The following is a 20,227-nucleotide window of genomic DNA, read 5'->3' on the forward strand; positions in this document are numbered from 1 at the left end:
CCTGTATGTCTCTCTGACACTAAGGCTCTATCTCAATTAGTCTTTCCTAGATTATTCTCCTCCTATCTCCTCTCTTCCTATCTCCTCTCTTCCTATCTCCTCTCATCCTATCTCCTCTCCTCTTATCTCCTCTCCCCCTATCTCCTCTTCTCCTATCTCCTCTCCTCCTATCTCCTCTCCTCCTATCTCCTCTCCTCCTATCTCCTCTCCTCCTATCTCCTCTCCTCTTATCTCCTCTCCCCCTATCTCCTCTCCTCCTATCTCCTCTCTTCCTATCTCCTCTCCTCCCATCTCCTCTCCTCCTTTCAACCCTATTAGAGGAGAAGGTCCAAGGTCACTCCCATAGGATTGTATTCTCCAATGTGTTTTGAGACAGTCTGTAATACCACTATTTCATCTCCATGGTGAGTTCATCTCTCACTTTAACCACTAGGTGGAATCATCACAACCATTCAGGACCTTATCCAACCTTTAAGATAATAGCTATGAAAGATACTTTCACTTCTTGTCTTTTTGTCTTTGTTTAATGATACATTCTCATTTCATTAAAACCTCATCCCCCACCACCCCCCCAAAAAAAAAAAATATCCCCTGTACTGCATACTCACCTTGCCCTCTACCCCACGATACAAAACACCACACATCACAATAACCAAAACCTCACCACTTCTACAACCGTATATACAACCCATCTTCCCCAGCTATACAGACTGCCCCCCCCAACACACCATATCTCCTGAGACATCTCCACACTTTCATCATTTTATAGAACTCAAATCTCACCCTAAGGCGCGCAGAGACCATCCCATTAAATAATAGTAAAGGGTCTGTTATCCCCCCACCTTTAACCCTGTTCCTCCTTGTTAGCCAAATAGCCAACTTTGCCTGAGCAAACAGAAAATTCAACAACACACATTTGGCCTTCTCCTTATTTGAATACCTGTACACCATTATAAACGTCCCAACAGTAAACTCCACCCCCAACCTCTCACACAGACATTCCAACAGAGACATTAATGGCATTAACCTGGCGCACACAGAAAACACATGAATCACAGTTTCACTCATGACACAAAAGGACACCCCTGTCCAACTCCCGGTTCAACCCGTGCCAACCAGCTGTTAGTGGCCAGGGCTCCATGTAGAACCCTCCACTGGAGGTCCCCTGAACTCTTTGGTGCTGGGAGTTTGTAGAGCCCCCTCCATCTAAAATCCACCATACTCTCCGCCCCACATACTCCCTGCCACTCATGTGCCTTCACTCCTGTTAGGCTCCTAATGTTCCTTAGCTTAATACAGAGGTTGTAGATGGCTTTACCTCCAAACCCCTCAAACTCCCCCATACTCTGAGTGTTAAAATCTAACAAGTCCTCCAGACCCCCTTGCCAGTCCCCAGTCTCTGCCATCTCCTTGAGCATGGAGAACCTAGCTCTTACAAGTGCTCCCTTTGCTTTAACCTGGAAAAAACTGCCCAGGTCCCTACGTAGTTCAGCTAAATTAGCCTGGAGGCCTACATTGCCTTGCCCCACCAGCTCTACATCCATCTCACTAATACTACACTCGAGTTCCCCCAATGCTCTCCTAGCTTCTGAGGATGAGAGAGCTGTATACTGTTGACAAAAAAACAGAATTTGGACTTTTACCACATCCCAACATTGACTCAGAGACTCATACTCCTCTCTTCACTGCCCCCCACCTTCCCAAAACATTCTAGAAACCTGAGCAAAAAGAGGAGAAATTGCCACCAACACACTGCTTACAAATATTCCACTAGCAATGAGCTTACCCAACAAATTTGCTCTTTTCATAAACACAACCACAGCTTTGTTCATTCTTGATGCGGAATTTAGAAATTCAGCTCCTACCTGTTCGCCGACCGCAAGCAGAACCTCCTCCACCTTAACTCCATTCTCAGGAACAACCTGAATCCATGCCGTAACGACAGCGTCTCCTCCACGCTAGGCTTCGGAGCCATCACGCACACCACACCGTTCAAACCCCAGGAAACTAAACCTTTGACCTCTTCCTCCCTAACTTGAAAATAATAAACAGTGGGTACCGCTAAAACAAACAGTGCGTTAACCATCCACCATAGAAAAGGAAAATTGAAAGAAAAGACCAAGGAAATAATGAAGAAGAGAAGTCTGTTACTGTGGGTTATTCTTACACCACTTTCTCACAGATCCAGTTATGATTTTTGTCACATTTGTCATCATTCCATGTCTTTACAGCGTCATCTTGTCCATAGTATATCTCAACACAGTCCTCTTGGCCACCATCATCAGGCTGTCCTGCCCCCCAGTACCTAAACACAGAGAACCAGACAGTCAGACACTGAGGTACAAACATCCTCCTCAATTATAGACATAGCCCTATGTTTTCTCAGCTTTAAAGCCACATTCTGTAAGATGAGCATACCATTATCAAGAGTGACCATCAACACACTTAATATTTCACTCTTTAAATTACATTTTCAGATGTAAATATTACCTGGTTTATATAATACATCTATAGTTCTCATTGAATGACATTCGAGTCGAAACATACATTTTTATGAACATGATTGGAAGCAATATATCATTGTTGTTTTTTTTATCTCCAGAATGGTCAAATCTCTCACCCTTTGGTCAATGATGTGCCGTCCACCCACTTCCAGGTCCCCTCAGTAACAGAGTCAGTCAGACCAATCCAGGCTCTCAGTTGGAGATTGAAGAGAAATGTCTGTTTTTGAGAAAGATAAAAAACGGTCACTTTTAATATATTTATAAGATACTGCCCACATATTAGTGTACTGATGAAAATTATACTTGCTCCACTCTCTCTCTCTCTCTCTCTCTCTCTCTCTCTCTCTCTCTCTCTCTCTCTCTCTCTCTCTCTCTCTCTCTCTCTCGCACCTGCTCCTCTCTGCTGTTTATGATCACCAGGTCTGCTCCTCTCTCCAGACAGTCCTGTCTGCTCTCCTCCCAGGTTTTCTTCTCAGTGGAGAGGAAGTACAAACTGGAGTCAAAGTATTTCCATCCCCACTGATAATGCTGCTCTGTTGAAGAGCAAATGTGAACACATTGAGAAACTTAGCCAGTATCTCTATACTCATAAACCCATTGATAAATAATTACTGTTGATTTTACTTCTAATTTATCACAGTTTATATCTCACCTATCACAAAAAGCTTTGCCTGATGATGACCTCTCGCTTTAGTCAGGGTGTTGTATCTGGTCTGTAGCTGGTCTCTCTCATTAGTCAGGTTGTTGTATCTGGTCTGTAGCTGGTCTCTCTCAGCAGTCAGGTTGTTGTATCTGGTCTGTAGCTGGTCTCTCTCAGCAGTCAGGTTGTTGTATCTGGTCTGTAGCTGGTCTCTCTCTTCAGTTGAGTTGATTTTATAAAGGGAAAATCTCTGGAACAAGTTGTTTCTTTTATCCTCATAATCTTTGATGGCTCTGTTATCTACAAAGTATAAACACATAGTTACTAAGTTAAACACCAGGTAAATAGGCCTAGTAACCAGCACTTCTTACAAGTAGGTGATAAGCTATGAACTTGGACACAAACTCACAGTAGACAGACAGGCCTATGATCCCAGCCAGTAGAACACACAGCAGCCCCAGACACACTGCAGCAACTAGGAAGGGTCTCTTCCCTGAGCTATCAGGCTCTGTGGACACATACAAGAGACGTTTACGTTTGTGTGTGTGTGAGTATGTGTGTGTATGTGTGTGTGTGTGTGTGTGTGTGTGTGTGTGTGTGTGTGTGTGTGTGTGTGTGTGTGTGTGTGTTTGTGTGTGTGTGTTACCTGAGTACTGGTCTCCTGGTCCATTATTAGGAGCAGTGTCTGCTGTCTCTTCTCTCTTGGTGCTGGTCTCACCGTCTCTCAGGGTGTCTGCACTGACATATATATCCACAATCCTCTCCTCCATCTCACCTCTGTCAAACTTGACCTTCTCGGTCATATCTGGCTCAGCATAGATGGCCTCAGACATCTCCATCCACTGTTTGTGTTTTCAGTCTATTCTCAGTTTCTGGTCCTATCGTTGCCCCTGTGTCTGTCTCTGTGCCTGTCACAAATGTACTAAATTCATGTTGACTCTGATGATGTGTGAAACATAACTACTGGTACACAGGAAACTACAAACAGGAAATAAGTAGGACTCATTGTGGGAGAGAGAGAGAGACAGAGAGAGAGAGAGAGAGAGAGAGAGAGAGAGAGAGAGAGAGAGAGAGAGAGAGAGAGAGAGAGAGAGAGAGAGAGAGAGAGAGAGAGAGAGAGAATGAAGGAGGAAGTTGTGTGCACTGTATGCTACTGTATGTGTTACAGTATGTTGTCATGGTGATGTTAAACCACTTTCTCACAAATCCAGTTGAGTTTGCTGTCACATGACAAGTCATTCCATGCCTTTAGAGGATGCTGATCGTTGTGTATCTCAGCACAGTCCTCCTCCCCAGTAGGACCTGCATTATCAGGCTGTTGATCATACCAGTACCTACAGGGTTAAAAACCCAGAGAGAGAAGATGTGGCTGTCAGAGTGAGATTGGAGGGAGGGAGGGAGGGAGGAAGGGAGGGATGGAGGAGAAGGTGGGAATAGGGAGAGGGGATAGATAGAGAGAGAGCGAGAGAGCTTAGTCAGACAACTGATGTAGCTGATAACAACTGGTAACTTACAGCAACCAATTCCCTTCAAATCAGTGGCTGTGAGGGAGAGATGATATGAGAAAAGGAGGCCATTTTAGAGTTTAGAAACAAGACCCTTACCTTGCTGACAACAGAGAGACGCAGGAATGCGTTGTTCAAGTATGCAGCTCCAGCGGCCTCGGCCTCGATGGTCAGGGTGGCGTCCGTTCCTGACTGGGTGCTGGCGGGCGTCAGGAGACTCACCGTACCGTTGGCCGCGCAGCCCCCAGTCACCATGGAGATGATGGCAGGGAAGAGGAAGTGAAGCTGTGATCGTTGGTGGCTCGGACGGTAAAGGTTGCTGCGGTTCAGTTGGCCGTTTCCACGGTGAAGGGGACGGAAATGGTAGAAGTCTATGTCTGCATCTTAATCAGAAGTTTTAAAGGGGAACTTTAAATATGTTTGTGTGTGCGTGTGTCCGTGTGTGTTTACGTGTTAAAGTTAAAGATGCACAAATATCATACCACCTCAAAAATGCTAACCTCCCATGTTATTGTAATGGTGAGAGGTTAGCGTGTCTTGGGGGTATGATATTTGTGAGTCTGTAACTTTCTTACTCATCATTATTCACAATTCATTCAGGACTATCTGTAATCATGGTAGCATCCACATTTATGTAGAAGTGTTTAGAAACATATTATATACTTATTTCCAATAAAAGTGACTCCAAAATGACACAATTTATTATTTACCATTAATTTCTATTGGGCACAAAATAATCTGAAACACAACCAAAACAAACAGCAAATGCATCCAACAATTTTGTAGAGTCACATGATCTAATCATTGCGTGCTAGTAATATGGGACCAAATACTAATCTTTTGACTACTTTAATATATGTAAGTGAATTTGTCCCAATACTTTTGGTCCCCTAAAATGGGGGGACTATGTACAAAAAGTGCTTTCATTTCTAAACGGTTGTCAGAGTGGTGTGTGTGGATGAGTGGAAGGAATCAAGCGCAGGAACCAGGATGACTTCAAACGTCTTTAGTAATGTTCCAAAACACGTGAACAAAATGAGTCGCCAACCCAACCGGGTGGCGCAAACAATTACGCACAAACACAGTGCGAATACACAAGAAAAGCGCACGCAGTGCGAACTCTCGGGAAAAACAACAACGAGAGAATAATAAACTCCTCAGAGGCAGGCTGACAATAAACAATCACGCATAACACCTGACCCAAACAAACGAAACTAAATAGGGAACATCATCAAACACAAACAAGGGACAGGTGTTACAAAGAGACAAAACCAAACGAACATGAAACATAGAACGGTGGCAGCTAGTACTCCGGAGACGACGACCGCCGAAGCCTGCCCGAACAAGGAAGAGGAGCAGCCTCGGCCGAAACCGTGACAGTACCCCCCCCCCTTGACGCGCGGCTCCAGCCGTGCGCCGACCCGGGGCTCGGGGACGACCCGGACGACGCGGAGCAGGGCGCGCAGGATGACCCCGATGGAACTCGGTCAGCAGGGACTGGTCCAATATGTCCCTCCTTGGCACCCAGCACCGCTCCTCCGGGCCGTACCCCTCCCACTCCACGAGATATTGAAGACCCCCCATCCGGCGTCTCGAATCAAGGATGGACCTCACGGTGTACGCCGGAGCCCCCTCGATGTCCAACGGGGGTGGAGGAGTCTCCTCAATCTCAAAGTCCTGGAGTGGACCAGCTACCACCGGCCTGAGGAGAGACACATGGAACGAGGGGTTAATATTCTTGTAATCAATAGGTAGTTCTAACCTGTAACTCACCTCGTTCAATCTCCTCAGGACTTTAAAGGGCCCCACAAACCGCCGACCCAGCTTCCGGCAGGGCAGGCGGAGGGGCAGGTTTCTGGTTGAGAGCCAGACTCGATCTCCAGGTGCGTACACTGGCCCCTCACTGCGGTGTAGGTCGGCGCTCGTCTTCTGTCGACGTATGGCACGCTGCAGATGGACGTGTGCAGCGTCCCACGTCTCCTCCGAGCGCCGCACCCACTCATCCACAGCGGGGGCCTCGATCTGGCTCTCATGCCATGGTGCCAGAACCGGCTGGTACCCTAATACACACTGAAAAGGGGTTAGTTGGGTGGAGGAGTGGCGAAGAGAGTTCTGTGCCATCTCGGCCCAGGGCACATATCTCGCCCACTCCTCCGGCCGGCCCTGACAGTATGACCTCAGAAACCTACCCACATCCTGGTTAACGCGTTCAACCTGCCCATTACTCTCCGGGTGGTAACCCGAGGTAAGGCTTACCGAAACCCCCAACCGTTCCATAAATGCTCTCCACACTCTGGAGGTGACCTGGGGGCCTCGGTCAGACACTATATCCTCGGGTACCCCGTAATGCCGGAAGACATGGGTAAACAGAGCCTCTGCGGTCTGTAGGGCAGTGGGTAGACCCGGCATGGGAAGGAGACGACAGGCCTTTGAGAACCGATCCACAACGACCAGGATGGTAGTATTCCCCTGTGAGGGGGGAAGGTCGGTAACAAAATCCACCGAGAGGTGGGACCAGGGTCGTTGTGGAATAGGCAGGGGTTGTAGCTTACCCCTGGGCAAATGTCTGGGCGCCTTACACTGGGCACACACCGAACAGGAGGAGACATAAATCCTCACATCCCTAGCTAACGTTGGCCACCAGTACTTCGTGCTAAGGCAGTGCACTGTCCGGCCGATACCCGGATGGCCAGAGGAGGGGGACGTATGAGCCCAACAAATGAGGCGATCGCGTACCTCGAGCGGAACGTACGTCCGACCCACTGGACACTGTGGAGGACTTGGGTCAGTGCGTAACGCCTGCTCGATCTCGCCATCAACCTCCCACACCACCGGTGCAACCAGACAAGACTCTGGTAGTATGGGCGTGGGCTCAACGGACCTCTCCTCCGCGTCATACCGCCGAGACAGAGCATCTGCCTTCCCGTTCTGGGACCCAGGGATGTAGGTGATCTTAAACACAAACCGGGCTAGAAACATAGTCCAGCGGGCCTGGCGAGGATTCAGTCTCCTAGCTGCCCGGATGTACTCCAGGTTACGATGGTCAGTTAGAATGAGGAAAGGGTGTTGAGCCCCCTCGAGCCAATGCCGCCACACCTTTAGGGCCTGTACCACGGCTAACAGCTCCCTGTCTCCTACGTCATAATTCCGCTCCGCCGGACTGAGCTTCTTTGAATAAAACGCACAGGGACGGAGTTTAGGTGGAGTGCCAGAACGTTGGGAAAGAACGGCCCCTATCCCGGCCTCTGACGCGTCCACCTCTACCTGGAACGGTAAAGAGGGATCCGGATGCGCCAACACCGGCGCCGAGGTAAACAGGTCCTTCAGTCTCCCAAATGCCCTGTCCGCCTCAGCTGACCACCGCAAGCGCACCGGACCCCCCTTTAACAGAGACGTTATGGGAGCTGCCACCTGTCCAAAACCCCGGATAAACCTCCGGTAATAATTCGCAAAACCCAAGAACTGTTGCACCTCCTTCACAGTGGTTGGGGTCTGCCAATTACGCACAGCTGACACCCGGTCTACCTCCATCTTCACCCCTGACGCAGACAACTGGTAACCCAGAAAGGAGACCGACTTCTGAAAAAACAGACATTTCTCTGCCTTGACATATAGGTCATGCTCCAACAGCCTCCTCAATACTCGGCGCACCAGGGCTACATGCTCTGCTCGGGTAGGACTGTACACCAGAATGTCGTCGATGTACACGACTACTCCCTGTCCCTGCATGTCCCGGAAAATCTCATCGACGAAGGATTGGAAGACTGAGGGAGCATTCATTAACCCATATGGCATGACTAGATACTCGTAGTGTCCGGAAGTCGTGCTATACGCTGTCTTCCATTCATCGCCCTCTCTAATGCGCACCAAGTTATACGCGCTCCTGAGATCCAATTTTGTAAAGAACTGCGCACCGTGCAGTGACTCCGTCATAGTCGCAATCAGAGGAAGTGGATAGCTGTACTTCACCGTGATCTGATTGAGACCGCGGTAATCAATACACGGGCGCAGACCTCCATCCTTTTTCTTCACAAAAAAGAAACTCGAGGAAGCGGGTGAAGTGGAGGCCCGTATGTATCCCTGTCTAAGAGACTCAGCGATGTACGTCTCCATTGCCTTCCTCTCCTCTTGAGACAAGGGATACACATGGCTCCGCGGGAGAGCTGCTCCTGACTGGAGATCTATCGCACAATCCCCCCGTCTATGAGGCGGCAGCTGCGCCGCCCTAGTCTTACTAAACACCAGTTTCAAATCCTCATACTCGGGGGGAATATGCAGTGCTGTCATTAGATTCTGACTTTCCACCGAGGTCGCCCCTATGGAAACACCCAGACACCGCCCCTCACACTGGGCAGACCACCCTTTAAGAGCTTTCTCTCGCCACATAATAGTAGGGTCATGGGTCATCAACCAGGGAAGGCCCAGCACTACCGGATACGCAGGAGAGTCAATCAGATAGAGCTGAATCATCTCCTCATGACCCTCCTGCGCCATCATCTGAAGGGGTGCTGTGACCTCCCTAATCAACCCAGACCCTAACGGACGGCTATCTAGGGCATGAACAGGGAAAGGCTTATCAACTGGAAGGAGGGGAATCCCTAACTCTATACAAAACTGGCGATCTACAAAATTCCCAGCTGCGCCTGAATCTACCAGCGCCTTATGCTGGGAATGAGGTGCAACCTGTGGAAAACAAACAGGCAAGGTTAGGTGCACGACAGAAAGCTCTGGGTAAGTAGGGCGCCTACTCACCTGGGGGGACCCCCCAATGCGTGACCTGCCTTCTCCTCCACCGGGGGACCCTCCCCAACACCTAGCCGCGGTGTGCCCTCCACGGCCACAGTTGGTGCAGGGAACGGCCCCCCTCGGGTTCCTACTCCTCCGTTCTCTAGCGCCAGCACCCCCGAGCTCCATAGGGCTCGGCTCGGAGGTGCTGGAGAGTGGAATGGGCGAACCCCACCCGGGACGTCCACGGGTGGCGAGCAGGGTATCCAGCCGAATGGCCATGTCGACAAGCTGGTCAAAGGTCAACGAGGTGTCCCTGCACGCCAACTCTCGCTGGACGTCCTCCCGGAGGCTGCAACGGAAGTGGTCTATATGGGCCCGCTCATTCCACCCTGCATCGGCCGCTAGAGTCCGGAATTCCAAGGCAAAGTCCTGGGCGCTCCTCATCCCCTGTCGGAGGTAGAACAGACGCTCCCCCGCCGCCTTCCCCTCTGGTGGATGGTCAAACACAGCACGGAAGCGGCGGGAGAACTCCGCATAGTTAGTAGTAGCGGCGTCCATTCTCCTCCATTCAGCGTTGGCCCACTCCAACGCCTTGCCGGTGAGACAGGAGATGAGGGCTGAGACGCTCTCGTGTCCCGAGGGCGCCGGGTGTACGGTGGCGAGGTAGAGCTCCACTTGCAGCAGGAACCCTTGACACCCGGCAGTGGAGCCGTCGTACGCCCTCGGGAGCGAGAGCCGAATCCCACTGGGTTCCGGAGATGGGGCAGGAGGACTGACCGATGGGGATGGTTCGGTTCGTGGGGTCGTGGGTACCCCGCTGGTTTCCCATCGGTGGAGAGTGTTCATCACCCCCTCCAGGGCATGACAGACCTGGTTAATACGATCCTCCTGCCCACGAAGACGTTCCTCCATCCCTGCTGTTGGCGCGGTCGCTCCTGCTGATTCCATGGATGATGCGTGATTCTGTCAGAGTGGTGTGTGTGGATGAGTGGAAGGAATCAAGCGCAGGAACCAGGATGACTTCAAACGTCTTTAGTAATGTTCCAAAACACGTGAACAAAATGAGTCGCCAACCCAACCGGGTGGCGCAAACAATTACGCACAAACACAGTGCGAATACACAAGAAAAGCGCACGCAGTGCGAACTCTCGGGAAAAACAACAACGAGAGAATAATAAACTCCTCAGAGGCAGGCTGACAATAAACAATCACGCATAACACCTGACCCAAACAAACGAAACTAAATAGGGAACATCATCAAACACAAACAAGGGACAGGTGTTACAAAGAGACAAAACCAAACGAACATGAAATATAGAACGGTGGCAGCTAGTACTCCGGAGACGACGACCGCCGAAGCCTGCCCGAACAAGGAAGAGGAGCAGCCTCGGCCGAAACCGTGACAACGGTTCACCGGATGTGGATGGAAAAACCCTAAAATGAAAGCTAACAGTCTGCACTTTAACCCCATAGTCATTGTATCATTTCAAATCCAAAGTGCTGTACTACAGATTTTTTTTAAAACAATACTTTTTAAGCTCACTGTTTGATCATATCTACCCCACCGCACACCCATATCACACAAATGTTTTTTGTTGAGAAATATAAAGATGCTGTCAATTTTTCTCTCTCTCTCTCTCTCTCTCTCTCTCTCTCTCTCTCTCTCTCTCTCTCTCTCTCTCTCTCTCTCTCTCTCTCTCTCTCTCTCTCTCTCTCTCTCACCTGTTCCTCTCTGCTGTTTATTATCACCAGGTCTGCTCCTCTCTTCAGACACTCCTGTCTACTCTCCTCCCAGATTTTCTCCTCAGTAGAGAGGAAGTAACAACTGCAGTCAAACTTCCTCCATCCACCAAAACAACCGTTAGCCAGCCAGCTAATGTTAGTAGACTTCATGACATATCATATGTTTTGCAAATTCACATAATAATGTAAGTTTTGCAAATTAGAAACCACGATTTGATACATACCATATGAAATCTAATATATCATACTAAATAGAGTGTCTCAGAATTACGTACAGAATAATACGAAATGCTTTGAGACCAGGTTGGAAGTCACAAAGGACTTTATGAACATGAAATTGAATGTTTCTGCAATTAGTGTACATCCTGAAATACAGAGCCTCGAACATTACAAAACATTTAACCTCTAGTCTTAAAAGAACAATCTTTCATTCAGGAGATGTAGTATTTAGCGTTTCATGTATATATTTCCACAAGTATATTAATTCAAAAGCTTTCCCTTGTGAAGTAAGGCACCTTCATTTGGAAGACACATTGTATTCTGTTTTTGAACATTAATAATCTGTTTGTTACAGTTTATTTTACTTAGTTGAGTTTTGAAGCCTTGGCGCATGGGGCATTGGCCAACCTCATTACATTAACAGAAGCTAAATTGTTTGTGCGGCAAGTGGAAGGAGAATAACCATTGGTTTAGACTTCAATGTGTGTCACTATGACTACAGTGTACTTACCAGTATTCTGAGATTCAGGTTGTTTATCTATGCTCCTGTTAACTGTATCCTGTCCACGGCTCTTCCTGTCAACATTAGCATAAATCTCCTTAGACTGCTCCATATAAAGGCTAATTCTAATTGCCCCCTTAAAATATACTTTGGTACTTTATGGAGCTGCACACAGTACAACGGACAGTATATTCTGTGGTATATCCTCTTAAACAGCTGCTGTAGCTTAACAGTCTGTTGTGTCTGAGAACGTGCAGTGTTATAGGTTTAGGGAGGACTTCACACCTTAACCAGTGGTTTGAGCAGACAGCAACCTCCAGGAAGAGACACAACAGCAGAGAGACAAGCTGCATGAGTGTGTTGGGAATGTAGCAGGCAGGTCCACTGGTGCATGGTGCATTGTGTTGCCATTGGTCACCTACACATTGTCCCTTGTACAGTCAAGGTTGGGAGTCATTCTCACCGTCATTAGCATCGTTTTTTTCGTGTGTGTGTGTGTGTGTGTGTGTGTGTGTGTGTGTGTGTGTGTGTGTGTGTGTGTGTGTGTGTGTGTGTGTGCCCTCTCAGTACTGTTCTGCCCTCTATTTGTGTCCAGGTCACACTGTTTTAAGTATCCAATCACATTCAATCAGGAAGCTGGTAGACCTTGTTAAAGGACATTGTTCCTTTATTTATTAATCTGTGACTTTGTTATTCTTATTATTAATGTGATAAGCATAGGTTAATAATTGGTCCAACTTTTTTTTTGTACGAAGCATAAGCCTATGGCAAATCACATGACATGTTTGTAATAAAATAATGAAGAGTCATTTTCCAGAGTACAGTACGTCTACATCCTCTCCTCTAAATCTAAACACAACTATTATTTGTCTTATTTTTTCTCTCTTCCTCATTGTCTTAATGTTCTTCTTCCTCCTCTATGTCTCTCTGACACTAAGGCTCTATCTCAATTATCAACAAAATGACATGGGTAGTTGTGGCTATGCTAATACAAAAAATAGAACAATATCAATACTTATGTCCGTATTTGTGTGCATGTGTGTGTGTGAGAGATTGTTACAGTGGTTATTATTAAACCATTTTCTGCTGCACTATATAAATCATTCCATGTCTCTACATGGTCATCTTGTCCAGAGTATATCTCAACACAGTCCTCCTATCCAGGGAATGGGACTTGCTATTTGTGATGATGGACAGGACACTATCATACCAGGAAGATATAGATAATAGAGGGAAAGTGGAGAACAAAGTCTATCTGTTAACTTATATGGGTCCTCTGTAGCTCAATTGGTAGAGTATGGCGCTTGTAACGCCAGGATAGTGGGTTCGATCCCCGGGACCCCCCATACGTAAAAATGTATGCACACATGACTGTAAGTCGCTTTGGATAAAAGCGTCTGCTAAATGGCATATTATTTATTATTATTATATATTAAATATCATATGTAACAGCCCCAAGATAATTCAGGGGGTTTCCAGAACTCCCCCTTCCTTTCACCTTTCTGCTGATTTGGACCCTCTGTTTACTCCCAAATATACACCAACATGTTCAGGAGGTCCAGGACTACAAACTTGGGTCATTATAATGTCCATGTCATGGACGTTTAAGGACGGGTCAGACCAAGGCGCAGCGTGAAATGCGTACATGTTTATTTAACTGATAAACACACGACAAAACAATAAACCAAACGAAACGTGAAATCCTAAGGTTACACACAAAACAAGCCTCGAACACGGAACAAGATCCCACAACATGACAGTGCCAATAGGCTGCTTAAGTATTGGCCCCAATCAGAGACAACGAGCGACAGCTGCCTCTGATTGGGAACCACACCGGCCAACATAGATCTACAACACCTAGATCACAAACATAGAAAAAACAACATAGAAAATCCACACCCTGAATCAACATATAAGAGTCCCCTGAGCCAGGGCGTGACAGTCCATACAATAGATTTAACACTACAACCTTCTCCAAGTGGATATTGAGGGTGGGTAGGCTTAACAAGTGAAGATCAGATGACAACAGTAACCGCCGGGGCTCACCTCAACATTTACATTTACATTTGAGTTATTTAGCAGACGCTCTTATCCAGAGAAACCTACCGGAGCAATTAGGGTTAAGTGCCTTGCTCAAGGGCAGAGACAGATTTTTCACATAGTCGGCTCGGGAATTCGAACCAGCAAACTTTCGGTTACTGGCCCAACAATCTTAACCGCTAGGCTACCTGCCGCCCTCTCTCTTAATGAAACTGATTGATCGAGGAGATTTTGAGTGACAGCTGGTTGAACGACTGAAAAGATCCACTTAACTTCACTCTTTTGGGACCGATATAGAGGAACAACAGTCAAATATGAGAATTTGATATTGTGCTTATATGTAACATGACTACAAAGACTGACTGTCAAAGATGATTAAGTAACATCCTTTGATACCCTTTAATATCTATACTACACTCATTGACTGGTGATACAGTCAACTCCTATACAGTGTATGTAATTGTGGCTTGGTACTGTTGAGAATGTTCGCACCAGACCTAAATTGAGCATGTAAATATCTGTAGGATATATTTGAATAAGAAATTATGTGTATGCACAAGGTCAAATGTACTAACTTCAAGTTGAACCTGATGACGAGTGAAACATAACTACTGTGACACAGGAAGTTACAAACAGAAATTAAGTAGGAATTTTATTAATACGATACCACAAACAAATAGAACGATAGGTGTGTTTGCATGAGTGTGTGTATGTGCATGCATGTATGCATGTGGGTGCATGTGTGTATGAGGGTGTGTGTGTGGGTTTGAGAAAAAGAGAGTGTGTGAGAGAGAGAAAGAGAGAGAGAGAGAGAGAGAGAGAGAGAATGAAAGAGGAAGTTGTGTGCACTGTAGGCTACTGTATTGTTACAGTATGTTGTCATGGTGATGTTAAACCACTTTCTCACAAATCCAGTTGTGTTTCCTGTCACATGACTTGTCATTCCAGGCCTCCAGAGGACGCTGATCTTTACGTATCTCAACACAGTCCTCCTCACCATATTCTGGATTGCCACCACCATTATCAGGCTGTGGTTTATGCCAGTACCTACAGGGTTAAAAACAGTCAGATATCATGGTTAATACCAGTACCTACAGGGTTAAAAACAGTCAGATATCATGGTTAATACCAGTACCTACAGGGTTAAAAACAGTCAGATATCATGGTTAATACCAGTACCTACAGGGTTAAAAACAGTCAGATATCATGGTTAATACCAGTACCTACAGGGTTAAAAACAGTCAGATATCATGGTTAATACCAGTACCTACAGGGTTAAAAACAGTCAGATATCATGGTTAATACCAGTACCTACAGGGTTAAAAACAGTCAGATATCATGGTTAATACCAGTACCTACAGGGTTAAAAACAGTCAGATATCATGGTTAATACCAGTACCTACAGGGTTAACAACAGTCAGATATCATGGTTAATACCAGTACCTACAGGGTTAAAAACAGTCAGATATCATGGTTAATACCAGTACCTACAGGGTTAACAACAGTCAGATATCATGGTTAATACCAGTACCTACAGGGTTAAAAACAGTCAGATATCATGGTTAATACCAGTACCTACAGGGTTAACAACAGTCAGATATCATGGTTAATACCAGTACCTACAGGGTTAAAAACAGTCAGATATCATGGTTAATACCAGTACCTACAGGGTTAAAAAACAGTCAGATATCATGGTTAATACCAGTACCTACAGGGTTAAAAACAGTCAGATATCATGGTTAATACCAGTACCTACAGGGTTAACAACAGTCAGATATCATGGTTAATACCAGTACCTACAGGGTTAAAAACAGTCAGATATCATGGTTAATACCAGTACCTACAGGGTTAAATACAGTCAGATATCATGGTTAATACCAGTACCTACAGGGTTAAAAACAGTCAGATATCATGGTTAATACCAGTACCTACAGGGTTAAAAACAGTCAGATATCATGGTTAATACCAGTACCTACAGGGTTAAAAAACAGTCAGATATCATGGTTAATACCAGTACCTACAGGGTTAAAAACAGTCAGATATCATGGTTAATACCAGTACCTACAGGGTTAAAAACAGTCAGATATCATGGTTAATACCAGTACCTACAGGGTTAAAAAACAGTCAGATATCATGGTTAATACCAGTACCTACAGGGTTAAAAAACAGTCAGATATCATGGTTAATACCAGTACCTACAGGGTTAAAAACAGTCAGATATCATGGTTAATACCAGTACCTACAGGGTTAAAAACAGTCAGATATCATGGTTAATACCAGTACCTACAAGGTTAGAAACAGTCAGATATCACAGTTAATACCAGTACCTACAGGGTTAGAAACAGTCAGATATCATGGTTAATACCAGTACCTACAGGGTTAAAAACTGTTGTCCCTACACGTTGTCCCTTGTACAGTGAAGGTTGGGAGTCATTCTCACCGTCATTAGCATCGTTTTTTTGTGTGTGTGTGTATGTGTGTGTGTGTGTGTGTGTGTGTGTGTATGTGTGTGTGTGTGTGTGTGTGTGTGTGTGCGTGCGTGTGTGTGTGTATGTGTGTGTGTGTGTGTGTGTGTGTGTGTGTGTGTGTGTGTGTGTGTGTGTGTGTGTGTGTGTGTGTGTGTGTGTGTGTGTGTGTGTGTGTGTGTGTGTGTGTGTGTGTGTGTGTGTGTGCCCTCTCAGTACTGTTCTGCCCTCTGTGTGTGTCCAGGTCACACTGTTTTAAGTATCCAATCACATTCAATCAGGAAGCTGGTAGACCTTGTTAAAGAACATTGTTCTTTATTTATTAATATGTGACTTTGTTATTCTTATTATTAATGTGATAAGCATAGGTTAATAATTGGTCCAACTTTTTTTTGTACGAAGCATAAGCCTATGGCAAATCACATGACATGTTTCTAATAAAATAATGAAGAGTCATTTTCCCAGAGTACAGTATGTCTACATCCTCTCCTCTAAATCTAAACACAACTATTATTTGTCTTATTTTATCTCTCTTCCTCATTCTCTTAATGTTCTTCTTCCTCCTTTATGTCTCTCTGACACTAAGGCTCTATCTCAATTATCAACAAAATGACATGGGTAGTTGTGGCTATGCTAATACAAAAAATAGAACAATATAAATACTTATGTCCGTATTTGTGTGCATGTGTGTGTGTGAGAGATTATTACAGTGGTTATTGTTAAACCATTTTCTGCTGCACTATATAAATCATTCCATGTCTCTACATGGTCATCTTGTCCAGAGTATATCTCAACACAGTCCTCCTGCCCAGGGAATGGGACTTGCTATTTGTGGTGATGGACAGGACACTATCATACCAGGAAGATATAGATAATAGAGGGGAAGTGGAGAACAAAGTCTAGCTGTTAACATATATTAAATATCATATGTAACAGCCCCAAGATAATTCAGGGAGTTTCCAGAACTCCCCCTTCCTTTCACCTTTCTGCTGATTTGGACCCTCTGTTTACTCCCAAATATACATCAACATGTTCAGGAGGTCCAGGACTACAAACATGGGTCATTATAATGTCCATACAATAGATATGACACTACAACCTTCTCCAAGTGGATATTGAGGTTGGGTATGGTTAAAAACAGTCAGATATCATAGTTAATAACAATACCTACAGCGTTAAAAACAGTCAGATATCACTGTTAGAACATCACAATCCTAAATAATATACAGAAATGTTTCTGCTTAAATTCAACTTTGTTGACTGCTGCCATCAATGACAATAACCTGTATAGATAAAGGTTGAATGGACTGAATATTGGAGCCTTATTGTCAGAGTAGTTGTGATCTCTTACTCTGTTGTCAGTGTTGGTCCACCAGTTGAATATGAAGGACCTAGAGTATGAATAACACAGAGAATCAGTCCTAGTCCTTCCAATGTGGTCAGTGTTATTAGAGCATTAGTGTTTTACCTTGGGGTGGTCAGTGGGGTGCCGTCCACCCATCTCCAGGTCCCCTCAGTAACAGAGTCAGTCAGACCAATCCAGACTCCATTGCCGAGGTTGAAGACAAACTCCTGTTGTTGACAAAGATAAATATGTATCTATATGTTTGATCATATCTACCCCCTGAACACCATCTCTCTCTCTCTCTCTCTCTCTCTCTCTCTCTCTCTCTCTCTCTCTCTCTCTCTCTCTCTCTCTCTCTCTCTCTCTCTCTCTCTCACCTGTTCCGCATCACTGTTTATGATCACCAGGTCTGCTCCTCTCTCCAGACAGTCCTCTCTGCTCTCCTTCCAGGCTTTAGTCTCAGTAGACAGGAAGTACCAACTGGATTCAAACTTCTGCCAGCCTTCAGGACAGGTTTGTTCTACAAGATGAAAACATGCATTTTCTACAACTTATCACACTAAACACTTAATGAAAGAATACAGACACACTGTAAAGTGTGTGGGATTAATAATAATGTATTACTGTAGGTGTACTCACTGAGATTGGTAAGCCTCCTGTTAAGAATCTCTCTCTCAGTCTGTAGCTGGTCTCTCTCTTCAGTCAGGGTGGTGTAACTGTTCTGTAGCTGGTCTCTCTCTTCAGTCAGGTTGTTGTAACTGGTCTGTAGCTGGTCTCTCTCTCTGGTCAGAAAGCTGTAACTGGCCTGTAGCTGGTCTCTCTCTATTGAGTCGTGATGACCAATGACTCCATCTGTAAAAGGGTAAAGTTAATCAAACATGTAACTACCACACCATTGATGATTAAGTATGATTAAGTAGGCTACTTAAGTCTCAGTGACAACTTACTAAACTTACAGTAGACAGACAGGCCTATGATCCCAGCCAGTAGGAGAAAACACAGCAGACCCAGACACACTGCAGCAACTCCAGAGGGTCTCTTCCACCACTGAATATGTACTGAATCACAAATCATTAAAGTAAGATCTTTGGTCGTGTGTTTTACTTTATGATCCTTGATTGGGACAAATAAAGCTATAGTACTACATGGTACTCTCACCTGTTTATTGTGTGTGTGTGTAATTTATATGTGTGTGTGTGTGTGTGTGTGTGTCTTTGTTTGTGTGTGTGTGTAATCTTACCTGAAGCAACAACTCCGTCTCTTGGACTGGGCTTGAAGGCTCTTACGTTGGCATATAATTGCCCATCAATGTCTGTGTTCTTCATTGCATCAGGCTCGTCGTCTTCAAATCTCTCTGAGTTTTTATAGACTCCTTCTGACATCTTAACACACTTGTGCTCAAATACAGTAACTTCTACTTCTAACCTCAGCTCTAATGTACGTCTGTACCTGTGTCTTCTCCCTACACTGTCTTGAGATGTGTGGCTATTGGAAGTGAAACTCTTTATCAGTCAACCACAGTGAAAGGGAAACTGTCATATCAACACATCACTGGCCCCCACATGACTCCCCCCACTTTAGCTTCTAATGGAAATATGTTTGTTTCCCGTCCGTTTTAAACGATTCAAGATATAATTGAAGTGATCATCTATTTTAGCAGAGAAAAAAATTGGACCCTCTGAATTTGTACATAGATCTAGATCATATAACATTACTGAGGCTTTGACATCCCAGCCTTCATAAGGAGGTCACGTTATGGCTTGTACTCTGTGACCGGCCATCGATGGCCATATAGGGTCCTTATTTTTCTATGTATGCTGTCTCTGTGTGACATCAGTGTGAGGAGTTATTCAGAAGTGGTGGGGGAAATCTATATCTGCATCTTTATCAGATGTTTAAAAGGGGAACTTTACGTGTGTGTGTGTGATGTGTTTGTGTGTATATGCGTGTGTGTTTGTGTAAGTTTGTGTGTGTGAATACTTCAGTGCCTGCGTATGTGGCTAACTTTGGTTTGTTTCCTCTTAGTACTATTCTACCCTCTGTCGTGTTCAGGTCACATCCACTCTGGTAGTGGTATTAACGTTGATATCATTTACATATACATTTACGTCATTTAGCAGACGCTCTTATCCAGAGCGACTTACAAATAGGTGCATTCACCTTATAGCCAGTGGGATAACTACTTTCCAATGATTATTTTTTTTATTTTATTTATTTTTTGTCTTTGTTGTCAAGTGAGTCTTTGTTGTCAAGTAACATACAGTTGAAGTCGGAAGTTTACATACACCTTAGCCAAATAAATTTAAACTCAGTTTTTCACAATTCCTGACATTTAATACTAGTAAAAAATCCCTGTCTTAGGTCAGTTAGGATCACCACTTTATTTTAAGAATGTGAAATGTCAGAATAATAGTAGAGAGAATGATTTATTTCAGCTTTTATTTCTTTCATCACATTCCCAGTGGGTCCGAAGTTTACATACACTCAATTAGTATTTGGTAGCATTGCCTTTAAATTGTTTATCTTGGGTCAAACG

At 45.1% G+C, this 20,227-nt stretch overlaps 1 protein-coding gene across 1 annotated transcript; it reads right to left on the minus strand.

The window, feature by feature from the left end:
* Window positions 1–3,359: 3,359 nt before the first annotated feature.
* LOC311116583 (uncharacterized protein) lies at window positions 3,360–19,016 on the minus strand (the record flags this gene model as incomplete). Its single annotated transcript, XM_084191656.1, has 8 exons — window positions 3,360–3,444; window positions 3,554–3,652; window positions 14,793–14,928; window positions 17,815–17,918; window positions 18,069–18,211; window positions 18,331–18,543; window positions 18,648–18,749; window positions 18,932–19,016. The coding sequence occupies 7 exons, from the start codon at window positions 19,014–19,016 to the stop codon at window positions 3,620–3,622; spliced, it is 816 nt and encodes a 271-aa protein (XP_084047782.1). The 3' UTR covers window positions 3,360–3,444; window positions 3,554–3,619.
* Window positions 19,017–20,227: the final 1,211 nt, after the last annotated feature.

This window comes from Coregonus lavaretus (assembly GCF_964263955.1).
Source record: "Coregonus lavaretus genome assembly, contig: HAP1_SCAFFOLD_3277, whole genome shotgun sequence".
NCBI classification, from domain to species: Eukaryota; Metazoa; Chordata; class Actinopteri; order Salmoniformes; family Salmonidae; genus Coregonus; species Coregonus lavaretus.